This window comes from Pimephales promelas, chromosome 8 (assembly GCF_988280905.1).
Source record: "Pimephales promelas chromosome 8, fPimPro1.hap1.1, whole genome shotgun sequence".
Lineage (NCBI taxonomy): Eukaryota > Metazoa > Chordata > Actinopteri > Cypriniformes > Leuciscidae > Pimephales > Pimephales promelas.
This window is the reverse complement of record NC_142776.1, coordinates 27,473,396-27,491,126: the sequence shown is the minus strand read 5'-3', so window position 1 is coordinate 27,491,126 and position 17,731 is coordinate 27,473,396. Positions and strand designations below refer to the sequence as shown.

The 17,731-nt window shown below is 38.9% G+C and overlaps 2 protein-coding genes across 3 annotated transcripts in view; one reads left to right on the top strand and one right to left on the bottom strand.

Moving 5' to 3' along the window:
- Window positions 1-44: 44 nt before the first annotated feature.
- On the top strand, window positions 45-9,036 carry chst7 (carbohydrate sulfotransferase 7). The gene is made up of 2 exons (XM_039689482.2): window positions 45-1,439; window positions 8,072-9,036. The coding sequence occupies exon 1, from the start codon at window positions 166-168 to the stop codon at window positions 1,414-1,416; it is 1,251 nt and encodes a 416-aa protein (XP_039545416.1). The 5' UTR covers window positions 45-165; the 3' UTR covers window positions 1,417-1,439; window positions 8,072-9,036.
- An 881-nt stretch (window positions 9,037-9,917) lies between these two features.
- The window catches only part of slc9a7 (solute carrier family 9 member 7), a 37,051-nt gene continuing 29,237 nt past the window's right edge, over window positions 9,918-17,731 (bottom strand). For both annotated transcript variants that reach the window (XM_039689479.2, XM_039689480.2), the window contains 3 exons: window positions 17,207-17,289; window positions 15,115-15,220; window positions 9,918-11,346 (listed from right to left, as the gene is read on the bottom strand). In XM_039689479.2, the coding sequence (XP_039545413.1) occupies window positions 11,083-11,346; window positions 15,115-15,220; window positions 17,207-17,289 (453 nt within the window). In that variant the 3' untranslated portion in view covers window positions 9,918-11,082. The remainder of the gene's footprint in view (window positions 11,347-15,114; window positions 15,221-17,206; window positions 17,290-17,731) is intronic.

The following is a 17,731-nucleotide window of genomic DNA, read 5'->3' as shown; positions in this document are numbered from 1 at the left end:
GGCGGGACTTGACACATTACGGGCATTCTCTGTTGCGGGTGAGGAAAAAAAGATCCCACCCTCTAAACTTCACTGTTACTGCTGTTATCCACCAACAACAGTATTCATACAGGTAGTAGACGAGCAGTCCGTCGAGATCCGCGCGTCACTCTCTCCGCTGGGGCCATGAAGAGAAGGCTTCAGAAAAAATACATCATCTTGATTCTAGGATACTCCGTGGCGCTGATTTTAATTCCCTACGTGTTAGATTACCGGAGCAAATCGTCCCACATTAAAGATGGATATCAGCAACAAAAGTGTCCCGATCTGGACAGCACCATCGCCCTGTGGAGTAGCACCCGGGTGGGCAACTCAACGGAGGTGGAGGACTATGGCAACAGGAGTCAGTCCAGAACACACATATACCTCCACGCAACCTGGAGGACAGGTTCCTCGTTTTTAGGGGAATTATTTAATCAGCACCCTGATGTGTTTTATTTATACGAGCCCATGTGGAACATGTGGCAGGCACTTTATCCAGGAGATGCGGGCAGCTTACAAGGAGCAGTGAGAGACATGATGAACTCTCTGTTTAGATGCGATTTCTCAGTGTTAAAACTCTACGCAGGCTCGTCCAACGTGAGCACCTCGTTTATTTTCGGCTGGAAAACGAACAAGGTCATTTGCTCCGAGCCTCTCTGCAAAGCGTACAAAAAACACGAAATTGGGTTAGTTCAAGGAGACGTGTGTAGCAAATGCCAGCCCAGAGACCTCAAAGAGCTGGAGAAAGAGTGCAAAAAGTACCCCGTGATGGTCATCAAAGACGTGCGGGTTTTAGATCTCGCGGTTTTGGTTCCTCTTATACGAGATCCCGCCATCAACCTCCAGATAGTCCAGTTGTTTCGCGACCCCAGGGCTGTGCACAATTCTCGGATGAAGTCCAAACTGGCTCTGGTGAAGGAGAGCATACAGGTGCTGAGGAGCAAGAAGCAGAGCGACAAATACAAGCGCCTTCTGGTGCCTAGCAACAGGGTCCATCGAGCCGAGAACTACGTCTCCAGCGCAATGGAGTTAATATGCGACAACTGGCTCAATGACATGTTGCTCGTAATGAACGCTCCGCAGTGGGTAAGGAGAAACTACATACAGCTGAAATACGAAAACCTGGTGCTCAGACCTGTGGACGAGCTCCAGAGGCTCTATCGTTTCGCCAACCTCACCCTTTCTCCAGCCATGGAGAAGTTCGTGGTGAACATGACCCACGGACAGGGTTATTCTTCAGATAAACCCTTCCTCATATCATCCAGAGATGCCAAAGAGGCAATTTACGCCTGGAGGGAAAGGCTGAATGTGGAGCAGGTGAACCAGGTCGAAGCCTACTGCAGTGAGGTCATGAGACACCTGGGTTATCAGAAGAGGAACATGGACAAGACCTAAAACCACCGAAACATGAGTGTATGGTATGTACATGTCTAAATGTCAACAATGCAACTTGATGTCAACCATTGGTTTGGCCCCAGATCTTGGTGAACTGCAGCTTTATTTGGCCACTGTGAAGAAACCTCAACACAAATGTAAGTGATATCAGGTCACACTTTGCATTAGTGTGCATTTTGCAGTATTATTACAGATACAGAGTGAAAAGGGAAAAAAAAGTTTTTTGGCAAAGACACCATAAAAAATTTTTGGGTTTTTTTTTTGGACATATGCCATGGTGTTTTTGTTTTTTGACATTTGCCACACTTATGGATGAAGCATGCTTGCATGAATTTCAGTGGTAACACTTTACAATACGGTTCATTAATTAACATTACTTAATGTATTAACTAACAAGAAATAACCTTGAGCAATACATTTGTTACTGTATTTGTTAATGTTAGTAAATAAAAAAATGCTATTCGTTGTTCGTTCATGTTAGTTCACAGTGCATTAACTCATGTTAACAAGATTTTGATAAAGTATTAGTAAATGTGGAAATTAACATTAACAAAGATTAATAAATGCTGTATACGGTAAGTGAAGTTCATTATTAGTTCATGCTAACTAATGTAGTTAACTATGAACCTTATTGTAAAGTGTTACTAGAGTTTTTATTCATCAAAGCATCCTAAAAAAAATATATCTCGTTTTTAACATTGATAATAATAATAGGATGTTTCTTGAGCACCAAATCATTTCTGAAAGATCATGTGACACAGAAGACTGAAGTAATGATGCTGAAACTTCAGCTTTGCCATATGAATACATTACATACAGTACTTTGTCATATGAATACAGTACATTTTCATATACATTAAAATGATTTATATTGTAGTTTTATCAAATAAATACACCCTTGGTTAGCATAAGAGACTTTTAACATTTAGCATGGTATCCTTGGAATGCCATATAAATTCTATCATATATATACATGATTATTAGGAACACCATACTAATACTGTGTTTGACCCCCTTTCGCCTTCAGAGCTGCCTTAATTCCACGTGACATTGATTCAACAAGGTGCTGAAAGAATTATTTAGAAATGTTGGCCCATATTGATAGGATAGCATCTTGCAGTTGATGGAGATTTGTGGGATACCACATCCCACCACATCCCAAAGATGCTCTATTTGGTTGAGATCTGGTGACTGTGGGGGCCATTTTAGTACAGTGATCTCATTGTCATGTTCAAGAAACCAATTTGAAATGATTCAAGCTTTGTGACAAGGTGCATTATCCTGCTGGAAGTAGCCATCAGAGGATGGCTACATGGTGGCCATGAAGGGATGGACATGGTCAGAAACAATGCTCAGGTCATTTAAACGATGCCCAATTGGCACTAAGTGGCCTAAAGTGTGCCAAGAAAACATTCCCCACACCATTACACCACCACCACCAGCCTGCAAAGTGGTAACAAGGCATGATGGATCCATGTTCTCATTCTGTTTACGCCAAATTCTGAAACTACCATCTGATTGTCTCAGCAGAAATCAAGACTCATCAGACCAGGCAATATTTGTCCAGTCTTCAACTGTTCAATTTTGGTGAGCTCTTGCCAATTGTAGCCTCTTTTTTCCTATTTGTAGTGGAAATGAGTGGTACCCGGTGGGGTTTTCTGGTGTTGTAGCCCATCCGCCTCAAGGTTGGCTTCACAAATGCTTTGCTGCATACCTCGGTTGTAACGAGTGGTTATTTCAGTCAAAGTTGCTCTTCTATCAGCTTGAGTCAGTCGACCCATTCTCCTCTGACCTCTAACAGCAACAAGGCATTTTTCACCCACAGGACTGCCGCATAATAGATGTTTTTCCCTTTTCACACCATTCTTTGTAAACCCTATCCCAGTAACTGAGCAAATTGTGAAATACTCAGACCGGCCCGCCTGGCACCAACAACCATGTCACGCTCAAAATTGCTTAAATCACCTTTCTTTCCCATTCTGACATTCAGTTTGGAGTTCAAGAGATTGTCTTGACCAGGACCACACCCCTAAATGCATTGAAGCAACTGCCATGTGATCGGTTGATTAGATAATTGCATTAATGAGAAATTGTATATACAATATATACAGTATTAACATGCCATCTCTATGCACTTCCATAGTATATTTTTTAAGGGAAATGCCCTTTATTTTATATTATTACTATTGTAATCAAATTACATTTTCATGTAATATGTCAAATAAGGTCACTGAATGCTATTCTACTACTCTGTATCACGTCAAACAGATAAGAGCAAAATCCAAAATGTGGCATCGATGATAAGAAAGGGCATTTTCTACAGTTTTATATTAGCAGATTTAGAGTTTAAATTTGTCAAATGGGTTGGTTTACATGAATCTAGCACAACTACACATTAATGCTTCCATCTGTTACATGAGAAGTGTGTCCCAGAATTGATTATGCAACACTGTAACAGTGTAGTTGTAATATACATTGATTTTATTGGCAGTGTGCTGTTATGCAGTATATCTGAATGCCATGCACATTCACAATATGCTGACTGACCAGTAGCCTTATAACCAGGGTTGAAGCACACTTTCTGGTGTCAGTTATGATCTAGCTTATACAATGAGTTCTGTCCTTTACTTTAGGATATGCATTTTATCATGCTTAGTGAACCCTTGAGGAGACGAAAGTTATATATTTGACTATTGTTTATTGATAATGGTTTGTTTATAATATATTAACTTATATTAATGTTGAAAATGCATGTTAACCAAAATAAATACTGTAAAAGTATTGTTCATTGTTATTTTATGTTAGCTAGCCTACTTCACAAACTAATGCTAACAAAATGTTAGCATTAGTTTGCTAAAGTTAGAGCTGCAATTAGGCTAATCATTAAATGATCACAGTCTTTACTCTCTACACCCCATGGTCTTATTCCTAAACGACAACGATTTGGTCATGTGTATTAAAACTTTAACAAGTAGCATATGATCACAGCCAACATTCAAATTTGTTTTGATGGAAATACATACGTTAACAGGCAGATCGAACATCATATCACATGCACTCAGACCGAATTACTCTGCGTTCGGGACAAATACCAAGATCAGAGCCCTCTCCCCGGACAGCACGCCAAATACGTTTACCAATTTAATCTATCTAACTGAAGTGTGAACTTGTGAAATTAAGCATTAATGATCATGAACATTAAAAAGAGACAAAAGAAGAGCCAAGTTTAGACGAGGTCATTGATCCAGTCTGGAACTGAAAGCACATGGAGCCAATGGAGTCATACAGTTAATTATATCCTTTTGAACGTCCTGGGGTATAATAATTTTATAAGTTCCAAACAAGCCTGGATCAGCGAAATGACCTGTTTCATTTGTACTCTAGCCAATAAAATGGGAAAAAAATGTTGTAAGTGGAGTCAGCACAACAAATTTACCATAGATATCTTCTCATCACTGTGACCGGTAAAAATATCTGATAGCGGTACGTGACAAATCAATTAGCCATGAGTCTAATTTCATGGAAAGGCATTTAAACGCTGCTGAATAACAGAGCGATGGATCATGATACAGGCTGCTTTGTTATCGCTATCGGAGGCATGTGATGGCGGCTGGTGTGACCTAACAGACTGCCGACACGTGGTTGGAACGGGCTGAAATATAGGGACTGCTTTGTGCCGGTTAGCCCCACCAGCTCAATCTGTGACTTAGACATGTTGGCACCAGACATACATCACTGACCAGCACTAACCTATGTCTCTTGGTATCAGAGGTCATCACAGGCTTATTCTCAAAAATTGCATATTTCTCAAATGTTTTTGATTGCTTTTGGTTTAACTTTACTTTTGTGCCCATGCATTTCATTTAGGCCTATATAAAAGAAACCATACAAAATATATATATAAAAATATATACTACTCACCCTCATGTCGTTCCAAACATTCAACTTAAGACTTTCGTTTGTCTTCGGAACACAAATTTTAATTTTAATGTAATAAATATATTACTACTATAATAATTCAGGGTTCCCCTCTGGGAAACCTGGAAAACGACTACTTTTCCATTCCTGGTTAACATGGAAAATTAGATTAAATGAAAAATGTATTTAAACAATTTTCTAGTGTTTGCCTTTAGTTTGTCACTCCCTGAAACAATTCGTTTATTTGCAGAGAGTATTGTGTTCAGGGATGCTGAATTTCGACGCACAAGAGAATCATTTTGAATAATGATGCTCAGCCTTGTGTTGGCCCCTGCAACCTTAAGTTAATGCTATTTACTGCTCAGATGTTTGCAGTGAATGTTAACTGGTAAGCAGCTATTTAACCTTGTTTACGAATCCGCTCAAATCACCAGAGTTTTGTTCAGTGCACCAGAATTCTGCACATTCGTGAATTTGTTTTATATGTAAACGAGATTCATTGAAGAGTGTAATCGGCATCATTGATTATATAAATGGGAGTTTTCACAAGAGTGCAGAACTCCACAGTGGCAGATTCAGTGACTAAAGGAAGTGGTCTTTGTTTGCTATCAGTTAATAACCATTTCGCAATTTGAAAGTTTTATTTTGTCATGCTGTAAAGTACATTGCAAAATTTGGGCAGTTACAACCATACTTAAATATGACTGAAAATAAAATTGTGCTGATTGGCACAGTGATACACAAAGCAACAGATGGGACAATAAAGTCTGATGTGTCAAAATTAATCTGCATTAAGTGTAAATGCAGACTAATAGACCTGCCATCTGTTCTATTACATGTAATGCATTTCTTTTCAAAATTTAAAAAAGTATTTTGAAGCTACATGCTAATGTTTTAATTTATTATTTACTATAATTCTCTGACTTTATTTAATATTTTTATTTTGAAATATTTAAACAAAATATTTGTACTTATTTATTTATTTATTGCTATGGTATTGAAATTGAAACCGACAACCAGTTGTCATAATGTATAATTAAGAGCTCATATCTATAAAAACTGATTTTATTGTTAAGTGATCGCTGAAAAAGAGTGGGATCGCTGATAATGATCTGCATATTTTAATGACAAACTCCAATAAATACAAAAAAAATAACATTAAAGGAGTAAATTTAGGGTTACATTAAACATTAAAGGGTTCCACGTCCCTAAGGCTAGATTCCGTGTCCAGGGATCGGGTCGCCGAGGCCCCTGCCTTCGACTGCCGCCCAATCCTCTCTGCACCGGCCCCTTACGGCTCCTCCTGCAGGTGGTGAGCCCACGGGAAGACGGTCCCACGTCGCTTCTTCGGGCTGAGCCCGGCCGGACCCCATGGGGAGAGGCCCGGCCACCAGGCACTCGCATACGAGCCCCAACCCCGGGCCTGGCTCCAGGGTAGGGCCCCGGCTGCGCCATACCGGGCGACGTCACGGTCCTTGGATGTATTTCCATCATAAGGGGTTTTTGAACCGCTCTTAGTCTGACCCGTCGCCTAGGACCTGTTTGCCTTGGGAGACCCTACCAGGGGCATATAGCCCCAGACAACATAGCTCCTAGGGTCATTCGGGTACTCAAACCCCTCCACCACGTTAAGGTGGCAGTTCAAGGAGGGGAGGAGTATATCACTTTTAAAAAAAAACTTTTGTTGATAATTTACTCACCCCCATGTCATCCAAGATGTCCATATCATTCTTTCTTCAGTCGAAAATAAAAATTAAGGTTTTTGATGAAAACAATCCAGCATTTTTCTCCATATAATGCACTTCACTGGGAACCAAACACTTTCAATACAAACTGCAAACTGTTCAAAGGGCTTTAAACGATTCCAGACGATGAATAAGGGTCGAAACAAGCGAAACGATCGCTCATTTAATAAATAAATAACGAAGTTTAAGTTTTATAAACTCAAATGCTCGCCTTGCTCTGTTCTGCGAAGCACGTTTGTGACTCTCCTGTTTGAACTCGTTCATCAAAATGAACGAATCTTTTTCCGAGTCATTTGGTTCATTCAACAAACGAAACGAACGAATTGACTCGGAAAAAGATTTGTTCATTTTGATGAACGAGTTCAAACAGGAGAGTCACGAACGTGCATCGCAGTACAGAGTAAAGCGAGCTTTTGAGTTTATAAAACTTAAACTTTGTTATTTATTTATTAAATGAGCGATCGTTTCGATTGATAAGACCCTTATTCATCGTCTGAAATCGTTTAAAGCCTTTTGAACAGTTTGCAGTTTACACTGAAACCTGTTTTTGGACCTTGAACCGTTTGGTTCCCATTGAAGTCCATTATATGGAGAAAAATGCTGGAATGTTTATCAAAAATCTTAATTTCTTTTCGACTGAAAAAAAAGAAAGAAATGGACATCTTGGATGACATGGGGGTGAGTAAATTATCAGCAAAAGTTTTTTGAAAAGTGAACTAATCCTTTCATAACATCTTATTCTATTAGTTATTTCTAGTAAATTTTCATTTCCAGTAAAAATAGGCCTATAGGAACACACTGTTTTGAATTTAAACTGCCACACTAAATATCTGTGATAAATTTTAGCGGTGTCAGAAATTACGCACTGTAGGCTACTTTTACGACTTAAACTTTGTTGACATTCCACACAGAATCAGTGTTTTTAGTAAATGTCCCAATATCTCCTGTCCACGATACCTCAGCTCAAGATACTATGTTTCTCTCTGCTGTAGAAGCCTGATGTGCTGTAGGAACTGGAGGACAGAAGGGGATAAGCCAGATATGAAGCTACACCAGCAAGAACTGACGGAGCTGAGGAGAAACACCCCGAGATCTCCTTCGCATCGCCGTCGTGGGGCACAGAGCATGCGACGGAAGAGTTTGATAAGAGACACTTACAAACCCACCGATCTCAAATGATACTGACAAGAATCGTGTAGGAAAAAGACTAACAATAACAGTGAGGAAACCCGTTCAAAATGAAACAGCTATCAAAGGCTCAGTCCCAGTTGTGTCCTGACAGCCAGATTTCATCCGCAATAATCCATGCCCAATCCCCAGCAGCCCATAATCAGCCACACGAGACAGGCGCTTGGGTCGTTGCACATGCACAAGGCCTGGAGACAGATATCCCGCAGAGTGTTCTCAGTTCATTGGGTGGATTTCATTATGAAAACATTCCTACATTCATAAGGGATTATGAATAATGGACACTCCAATATCTGTGGTACCACCCAAAGAAAACTGAAGCACAAAGAACAATTCAATGAGCTGAAGAGATAGAAAACAGGATGTAGAAAGAGTTTTCCCAAAGGAAATTCTGACTTCTCTACAACAACTTCCAAGCAACAAGCATTCCACCTGGTGTGAAATTTCCCAGTTCCCCCCAGGACATCACCAGTGTTATATTTGTATGAGGTCTGCACAGGGCTGTTCGACTGTGTTTAAAGAGGATAGGATTGCAATTTGAATAGTTAAAAGGGCAGAACGTCTAATCGAAAACTAAAACACACAATCATGCTTTGAGGATACAGGTATTATTGTGCTCTAATAGAAATCATTTTACAGGTCAAAAACACTGACGGACGGTGTTATCATTTTGTTCACGTGGTTTTGTCACCTTTTAAAAAACATTTACTCTAAAGCATCATGAATAAATGTACAAATCTCTTATTTATTAATAAAACTTGTACATACATTTTTGTAGTAAACACTAGTTTTCTTGTTTTATTATTATATAATGACATAAAATAAATCAAATACCTTATTTAGGTATTGCTACTGAAGCCCACTTTAATATTTTTGGCTATTTTCATACATGTACAATTGTTAAACTACAATGTATAACAGTTTTGTTGCATTATTTGACAGGCTGAGAGCATCTTTATGTATAATAATAATAATCATAGAAATGTAAATGGGGGGGGGGAGATAGCAATTTGGTGTTTCAAACATCACAGACATAAAAATGGCAGCTTATGTATTTCATTGTTTGTTTATATGGCATATATTGACATGCAAAACAGCAAGTAAAATATGAATGCTACTGGAGGGCGTAACATAGAAGGTACATACAAGTCCACCAATAATACGGTGCGGGAAAAAGCTACCAGACATGTTGGGAGAGTCATTCAGAAGAGGAGTGATTTCATAACCCACGTGTTGCAGGATTACATGTGAATTCAGTCTTTTGCTACAGCTGGATTTAAGGTTCTTCACCTCAAACTGCGATTGCCACGAAGCCCATGAGGCTCATTCTCCAGCCGAATATCCACCAAACTAGTGCAAATCTCCTTAATTCACATTTAGGTCCTGGTCAGGTGTCGAGCTTGATTCTGTTGCCTGGTGATGCGTTTCCTCACACGGTCCTGGGCTCAAGTGCAGACAATTGAGGCAGCTGTAAAGTTTACTTCATGAAAAAAAGTGCACGGTTAGTAGATTAAGTCGAATATAAATTGGAATGAATGATAACATTCAAACATCTGAAAGTTAGTTATTAACTAAACGCTTAGACTTTAGACTTCAGGCATTCATCAACGAGAATTCATGTCTAGACACAGAGGACTGAATAAACGCACGTTGGCGGTTGATGGCGAGGAGTCATCCGTTTACTGTGTGAACAGACATACAGCTGGATCAATCTCATGCCGAACATTCCAGATTCTTAGCAGCAACTCACACATAATGGAAAGATCCACCTACAAGTACATTCTAACGCAAAGCGCAAAATGAACCCCACACAAGTGAACTCTGATACTGATAAGAAAGTCTCCTTCATTACATCATCCCTCGTCACATAAATTCTGGCTGAGTGTGTGCAAGTGGTTAATAATGTAATATAATATAGCAATACATGCAAGGACTGCAGCTCAGCTGCAGCTAAAGTGCATGGCTCATACACTCTGGTTGCATCCAGCTGTTTAAAAAAAACCTATCCCAAGTCTGTGCAGAACAACATTCATATTAACAACGACCAGCACGTCAACCTGGCATTCATACAACCAAGAGATATTGAAGGAAATGTAAAATTCAACTGACTAAAGGTGAATATTACACGGTTCCCATATGCAGTCATGAGCTAAACATGCACTCATGTCAAACAACGTTGCTTTTATGTTCGAAAGCTTTCACGAACACTACTGCCATTTATGGCCTGGAGTATTTACAAACTCACTCATTTTCCTGATGGTAGTAGAGGTGAGCATTTAAATGCAAAAGATTATCGTCTAATGTAACACTGGCTGTTTATACGTAAAAACTGACTTCCCTTCAAGAACAATTGGCTCAGTTGTATAATTATGTCAATCTGATTTCCAGTTTGTGGCAGCATTGCTAACAGGAAACAAAGAATTGATGACTTAAAATGTTAATATGTGGCGGTCAGTGATCATATGAAAGTAAGAAGTTAAGGGCAGCAGAGACCATCAGTCCATTATCATATAAAACAGCAATAAGAACATTTAGTATCCAAAGCCATTTGAAATCCATTCTTTTCCGCCTACAAGTCACATTTTCACGATGAGACACTGAATCCAAGTCTGTCATATCTTCAATTACGTCGCCTCCATTCAGGTAAATAATCCCGAGCTCAAACCCTCCTGCTCTCCATCTTTCCGTTTCCTTGATTTTTCAGACCCGCTGCATGACATATTTGGAGGGGTCATGAATGCTCAGATGGAGTTATGTGCAAGAAAAGTTAAGTTATGAAGCACAGGGAGGCGTGGTTTAATTTTTGGGGGCGGGGTCAAGCGTGGTCCTCGATGGGGAAAACTAAACGTGTGCCACGGCTCAAGAGCTCATGTTCACGTGTGTCCAGTTCTCTCTCCAGAGCGTCTTCCGATGTGCTGTCGCTGCGTTTGCCGTTCACGCCCCAGCTCCCGGCCGATCCTTCGGGGCCAGAGGATGACGAAGCTCCGTTGGCCGTGATGGCCGTGTCACCGTAGGTCAGCGTCAGGTCTCCTTCGTTCAGGATGAGGTCTGAGTCACTGTCTCGCAGCGGCTCGTGGTTCTGAGGAGCACAGTGACAAGTCGGACATGAAGGGAGGAGGACGGGATGTTTGAAGTCCACACGCACTCGCACACACTACTCAAGCACAACACAAAGGTTCATGAGGGACACTGTGGAGTCACAAGACAGGATAAAAAAGAGAAATACACTTAGATGTCCTTAAGTGAAAAAATAAAAAAAATCACATACTTGCCTGTGTTTAATGCAGCCTTCAAGTTCATTTTGAAATACCATTAATTTATAGTATGAATACCAATGACCAACCAAGTCATTAGAAAGATTAGACATTAGAAAGATGTCTTGAATTTTTTTTTTATGCAAGATAAAAATGAAATTAAAAGGATTTTTTTTTAAGTCACAGTTGGCTTAATAAAAATTAATTCATTATTTACAAGACAATGCATACGTGCATACACAAGTCCCCCAGTAGTGAAAATCAAGTTTTTAGTGTATATGTCTGTTTTTTTTTTTATATGGTTTAAGACAAACCATGTGCCAAAGCATAAGTTGCGGAGTATTTACTGATCTAAAGACAGTCTCAAAAACCCAGTTGAAATCGCTGGAATTTCTTATATCACGAACTACCTTGTAACCAATCACATCAACGCGCTCATACTGCATTTATATATATATATATATATATATATATATATATATATTTCTCATTTGAACATGTGCCATCGAAACAATAAACTTCTCAGATGGACTTGAAGGCAGCATAAGCAAAGATAGCAAATCAGCAAATTTACACAACATTTGTTCACATTATGCATATGTAACAAACCATCTCCCATAGTTTAAAGTCTTGCCATGCACAGATCACTGGGTTTAAATGGTACTTCATAGAGTCACTGGGTTCAACTGAAGGGGGTTGTCACTGAAGCACAATCATACCAGGGGATTACACTACGTGCCAACAGTTCACACAAACTAAACTCTGTTATGCAACAGTTAGCTTCACATATAGCTGCTGTTTAAATCCTTTGAGAAGGATCTAAATAATGCCTGTTCCATGTTAATGTTTTGGGGTGGTGTCATTTAGTCAATGAAGATAACCTGTTTAAAGGTTTAGTTCACCTCAAAATGAAAACTGCCTTATAATTTACTCACCCAACTCATCCGTACTCATCCGTTTACTCATCCGTAATGACCTAAGCCCTGGCGCATGGCAGACCAGCACGAGACGAACAATAACCTATGGCTAAAACACTAAGTTATGTGATTAAGTTATGCAGTAGACCACAACACCAACTAAATGTGGATAAATTAAACAAGGATGTCTGCATCTGTTCTAAGTTAAGTCAACAACGTATTTGAACGTTATCTTTAAAATCTCTTAGGCTAACGTTAGACTAACATTAGAAAATGTTAATGTTAGCTTCTAGCTGCGTTGTACATCATGGCACTTAGCTTCTTTAACGTATCTGTAAATAACCGAGATAACAAATGTTAACAATGTTGTGCTCAATGATTCATGTAAATACTGTAGGTTCATGTAAATACCGAACGGTGATGGCAACGATATGCTGTTTATCACGTTTACACTGTGACATGCACAATTTTTGCCTGGAGCTGAAGCTTTTCATCGACCTTCTCGACAATAACGCTCCAAAGCATAGTTAATACCCTTTAGGTGACTTCGAGATGATATATAATCTCTCTGTCACCAAAAATCTCCAATTGCCACCTGTGAAATGTCTCCTACTGTGACAACTGCCATAGCGCCTGTCCCCGAATGTTGACTGTTTGTCCGAGTGAGTGGAGGGGGCGTGGCTTAGCCATAGGTCAATTGTGGTATATAAGTATATAAATGTTTCTTTTTTTTTTTCTTTTTAAGAAAATGACCAATCATTTCGCTAGATAAGACCTTATTCCTCAGCTTGGATCGTGCTGAGCCCTTTGAAGCACTTACTAGCCCTATGAAACTGCATTGATTTGGACTTCAACATGCTGGTTGCGCTTGAAGTCCATTGTGTGGAAAAACTTAAATTTCTTTTCCACTGAAGACAAAAAAGACATGAACAACATCTAACATGATCATGATCTAAATGCAGTCCATTTACCATTTACTTTATCTACAATTTTTCATTTTGAGCCAGTGAACTAATCTTTTAAATTATCAAATTAAAACAATTGAGGAAGTTGAGGAAAGTCCTTAACTCAGTTAAATCAGCCATTAAAGCAAAACAATAACTAACCACAGCTAATAATGCACATGTTATGGCCAACTTATATTTGCTTTGCCACTTCAATAAGGAAAAAAAAACAAAAGGAGGAAGTGATTATGAAAATTAAAACTTTCTTTTCAGACAAGACAGCAGAACAGAGAGGGAAAGTCAGTGTGAAATGAGAGAATGAACAGCAAAACAGGAAAATATAATAAAAAAATACAGTTTTAGGAGAGCCTAGAGAGAATGATCGAAACAAGAAAAGAGGAACAGAAATGTACATAGACAGACACACTGAGGTATTTAGACGGGAACAGGATGTACTTGAAGGAAACTGTATGACTCATGCACTGAGGAGAACCATCATCATTATAGGTCTGAAAACAGATAACTCATTGCTGGTATTCACAGCGTACCATGCGCTGCAGCTACGAGGGGCATAATTGTGTTACGAGGGAGAGAGGTGGGCGATCATGCAGTTCTGCAGGACATTTAGCTCATTGTGAACCAACACAAAGTAAGAGTATAAGACGTTTGTGAGCTCAGCTAAGCAGCCCAAACTACAGAATGAGCATTGTGATGAATAGGGGAATTTGCAGGAGTGAATGGGGCTGTGACCATTGTGAATAACTGTGTTCTCCATGCTTGGAATACTGGAAAGCCTCTCAGGCTCACCATCATCAGAGTGGCATCATGAAAGGCTCTTTTGTGACCAGGCACACACTGAATGCATCTTCCTTAGGGTCTGTGTCCAGTATAAAAGCTTTTGTGAGTCTGTCTTTCTCTCTTTTCTTTTCAAACAGGGTTTCACAGAGCAACAACATTGGAAAGCAAGCTATGGAAACCAAAGCGTGCTGCTGAGGAACTCTTTCTGAAAAAGCTACTTCTCTAAAAACATGGCAAAGTGCAGTATGAGGTGCAGACCAATATACTGGCAGATAATGGGCCGTTGAGAATATTGGCATTGGGTTAATTAAAAAAAAATGTATCAGTTTGGATCTACCTATTCAATGGATAATCCATGTTTTGTTTTCACATATTTTGAATTAAGAGTAAATTAAGGGTTTTATAAAAAAAAAGATCCAATTACATTACAGGAATATTGTGAAATATAACAACTTCTTACATTTTAAAATGACATTTATTCCTTTGATGGAAAAGTTGAGTGTGTCAGCATATTAGAATGATATTTAAAGGATCATGTGATGGCAGTGGCTGCTGAACATTCAGCTTTGCCATCACATGAATAAATGTATAATATTTAATAAATTGTAATATTTTAAAATATTATAATATTTTTGATCAAATTAATACTGCCTTGAGCATAAGACTTTTCAAAACCATTTTTTTTAACTTTTAAAAATAAATGATTATTTTTATTATATTCTATACACAGAATATCATTTTAAAAATCTATTAAATTTGAAAAAAATGATAAATAAATGATAAACATTATATATTATAAATATTTATAACATAAAAATACACACATATATATATATATATATATATACATAAACATATATATTATAATAATTGTATTTATTACTACAGCTAGCAGATGGACTGCTTTAATTACTGTGTGCGTATGCGGTTTTACCTCATAGGCCTGGGGGCTGGTCAGACATCGAGCCAGCGGACCGCAGCAGGCCGGCAGGGTGGTGGTCAGAGGAGGGCCGCTGTGGGTCAGGATAGGCTTCAAGTAACTGTACTTGGGTTAAGGGGGGAAAAAAATCAGCTGAGGGTGTAAATGGCAGGCAGATGTGAACCACGTTTCTGTACTGTCATGTGAGGCTAATGGACTCTGATTTAAAAAAGTTATGAACGGTCTTAAAGAAAAACATTATGTAAGGCTAACTCGCAAGGTTTAATTCTCACACTACACACTATAATAGTATTTATAGCGCCTAACTTAATAAAACAGGTTGTGTGACTGAGGAATGATAACCTAAAAATGTACATCCGTATGCAAGTTAGAGGGACTTGATTTACATCTCTTAGATTTATCTCTTTAAATATTGTCCTGTGCCAGTGATTATCCCTCCGCATGCCAATGTTGGCACACATGCCATGGGTTGCCGAGCCCCAGTTTTATTAACTTTCATTGTACACAAACTCGTAGCTTGGACAATCTATTTGTGATCCTTAAAAGAAAAAAGAAAAAGTTTGCACACTGGGTTTGAACATTATGAGTAAATCATTTACTCGTCTTAATAGTTAATTCATACACAGAATAAATCAATAATGACTGCAAGACTGTTACTTCTGACATTCATCAAAGTCAAAGATTTCAAAACAACCAACTTAAAAATAGTATTGCTTATAACAGAAGCTTTTATATTAAGCATGGCAGCCACAAGAACTCATCTCAGAACAGATATGATTGAGTCTAAGTATCATAATAATGGAGTAAACAGATCATCATCCCCTTAAATAGTTCACTCAGATTCTAGAACACACAGATAAGCAGGACAGCTAGTACGCATTTGGCAGTAATACTGAGTTTCTCTATTTTTTGACAGACGGGGATAAAAATAGAGAAGGCGGAGGTAAAGTGTCGATGGCTTGAAACCAAGAACACTGTGATGGATTTGGAAGTGTATGAAATCTTTGAAGGGGAGGCTGGATATTCCCTACAGGGCTAGAGAGGGGTTGCCAGGTAAAGACTGAAAAATATCTCTGTAGGAAGTCCAATAGCATGGTCTGGTACTCAAAGAGAAGTAAAACATGCTGGCCAATTCAATAACAGTGGCCTTTTGGAAAGCACACAAACACACTTTACTTCACTCCCGAAGCCCTGTGAAAAGCTGTGACAATAGCAACACACACGTAAGGTCAAATGCTTGGCTGTGGGAGCACAGAAAAATCGCAAGCTAAGACTCCTAATAAACATCTGACATAAGCTCTGAGGAGCTGTGAGTCAACACATGTGGAGCTGCTGGTCACAGCTGTGCAGGAAGCGGATTGACAAGTAAGTGAGAAAATGTGTGCTGCTTTCACCTTTAAGCATTATTTCTAGCAGCTGTGACGTAAATAAAACCCTTTTCTTTAGCCATTGTGCTTCTTTGACCACCCACGACCATCTTACTGAAAAGGTATACAGCTACAGTAAACCACTCAGCATGAAACAATTGCTGTGGACGTATGTAATGAGAGCTTCATTCAGGATTGCTTCATTCAGGACTTAAAGACTTTGTGAAAAAAAATGGACAGTGCAGTGAAAATGCAGTCATTTCATTTGACTTTCCATACAAAGAAAAAAGTACGTAATGACATTTCCAGCGGCTCATATTGAGATGCAGAGCTCAGCCTGGAGCTTTTTTTGGAGAGGGTGTTGCGCAAGGAAGTTGAGGCCTGTTGGTTTGGGGCTTTAGAGGCTCAGTTGAGGCCTTGGAGGAACTCTGAACAAAACAGCTGTCTTATGAAATCTTGGAATCTGCCTCACTGCATTTATGTTCATACATATCCGCTTTAGCGAGTTTCATCGATAAGTATCTCTTTTGTTTGTGATCTATGGAGCACATGTTTTTTTGCTAGTCATTTGCATTGAGCTCACTGGCTAGGGTCACGGAAGAGCAGAGAATAGAACGGGGAAAGCAAGAAGTAATGCTTGGCCGTGCTTGAGTTCTTAATGACAGGAGCACAAAAGTGTGTGAGTGTGTGTTGTTGTGAATGGCATGCTGAAAGGATACTTGTGGTCAAAAGTATACCAAAGTCTAAAGAGCCAGGCGCTCTCCTGCTTGGTCTTGCTCTGCCCTTCTGACTGGGTTCCATCCTGAGGAGAGAGAGGAAACAATTCTCATTTGTATAATGTAGGGAAGGGTTTGGAAACCTTATTATAATATACTACATCATAAGTAAATATTCAGAGATGCACTACATTGGGTAAATTTTGATGCAGGCAAAAATAATAATTGAATTGATGTTACAAAAACTGTAATTATATATATATATATATATATATATATATATATATATATATATATATATATTTTTTTTTTTCCCTAGCTTACAGCAAACAGCAATTCTGCAATTAGAAATAGAGGCTGTTCAAATATTGAACATTTTGGGGAGTAAATCCAAGGTTTAGAAAGAGGACACTTTAAATGTGGGCTCAAAAGTCTGCCTTTTTTAACACAGGCTTAAAAGTGCAGAGTGCATTTTCTGTGCCCACAAAAAAAGGCAAAAATAATGAAAGTGAAAATACATTTCTCACC